General features: G+C 34.4%; 1 protein-coding gene across 1 annotated transcript in view; it reads right to left on the reverse strand.

The window, feature by feature from the left end:
- Positions 1 to 111: 111 nt before the first annotated feature.
- The window catches only part of LOC119587669 (uncharacterized protein DDB_G0271670-like), a 15,507-nt gene continuing 15,022 nt past the window's right edge, over positions 112 to 596 (reverse strand). Inside the window, exon 6 of the mRNA XM_037936349.1 lies at positions 112 to 275. Coding sequence (XP_037792277.1) covers positions 112 to 275 — 164 coding nt within the window. The remainder of the gene's footprint in view (positions 276 to 596) is intronic.

Below are 596 nucleotides of genomic sequence, written 5' to 3' on the forward strand. Positions count from 1 at the left end.
GTATGATCAAGAAAAACTGGCAACAATATCGACGAAATCAGTTTTTCTTTACCTCTTGTACATGATTTCAATAGTCCAAGAAAAGTATGGAAGTGCTGTAAATATTTGCTACTACTTACTGCTTGAACTTGAGCTTGAGCTACTTGAAATGGAACTTGAGCTAGAGCTGCTTGAACTTGAACTACTTGAACTTGAGCTAGAGCTGCTTGAACTTGAACTAGAGCTGCTTGAACTTGAACTACTTGAACTTGAGCTAGAGCTGCTTGAACTTGAGCCTAAAGAAATATATAGGTTTTATATGAGTTAACATGTTTAGGTAATACATGAAATGGCTATCATTGGAAGCATACACATAATTCATACAAACAGTTGTGAAATAAGGAAACAACCCAGACATTTTGTTTAAAATCGAAAACTAGATAACTTTGAAGGTATTCAGTACCACGTGAAAAAAGAAAGGTAAATAGCGGTAAGGATTACTGTGAAATGATGTTTAATATTTCACATGTATAAGTGATACATGGCTTGATCACTGTTCCAGATATTCCATGTATAACATGGAATGTCTTAATTTACTTCGTTCTCAGTACTTACTG

The sequence above is a fragment of the Penaeus monodon genome, chromosome 23 (genome assembly GCF_015228065.2).
Source record: "Penaeus monodon isolate SGIC_2016 chromosome 23, NSTDA_Pmon_1, whole genome shotgun sequence".
Classification (NCBI taxonomy): Eukaryota; Metazoa; Arthropoda; class Malacostraca; order Decapoda; family Penaeidae; genus Penaeus; species Penaeus monodon.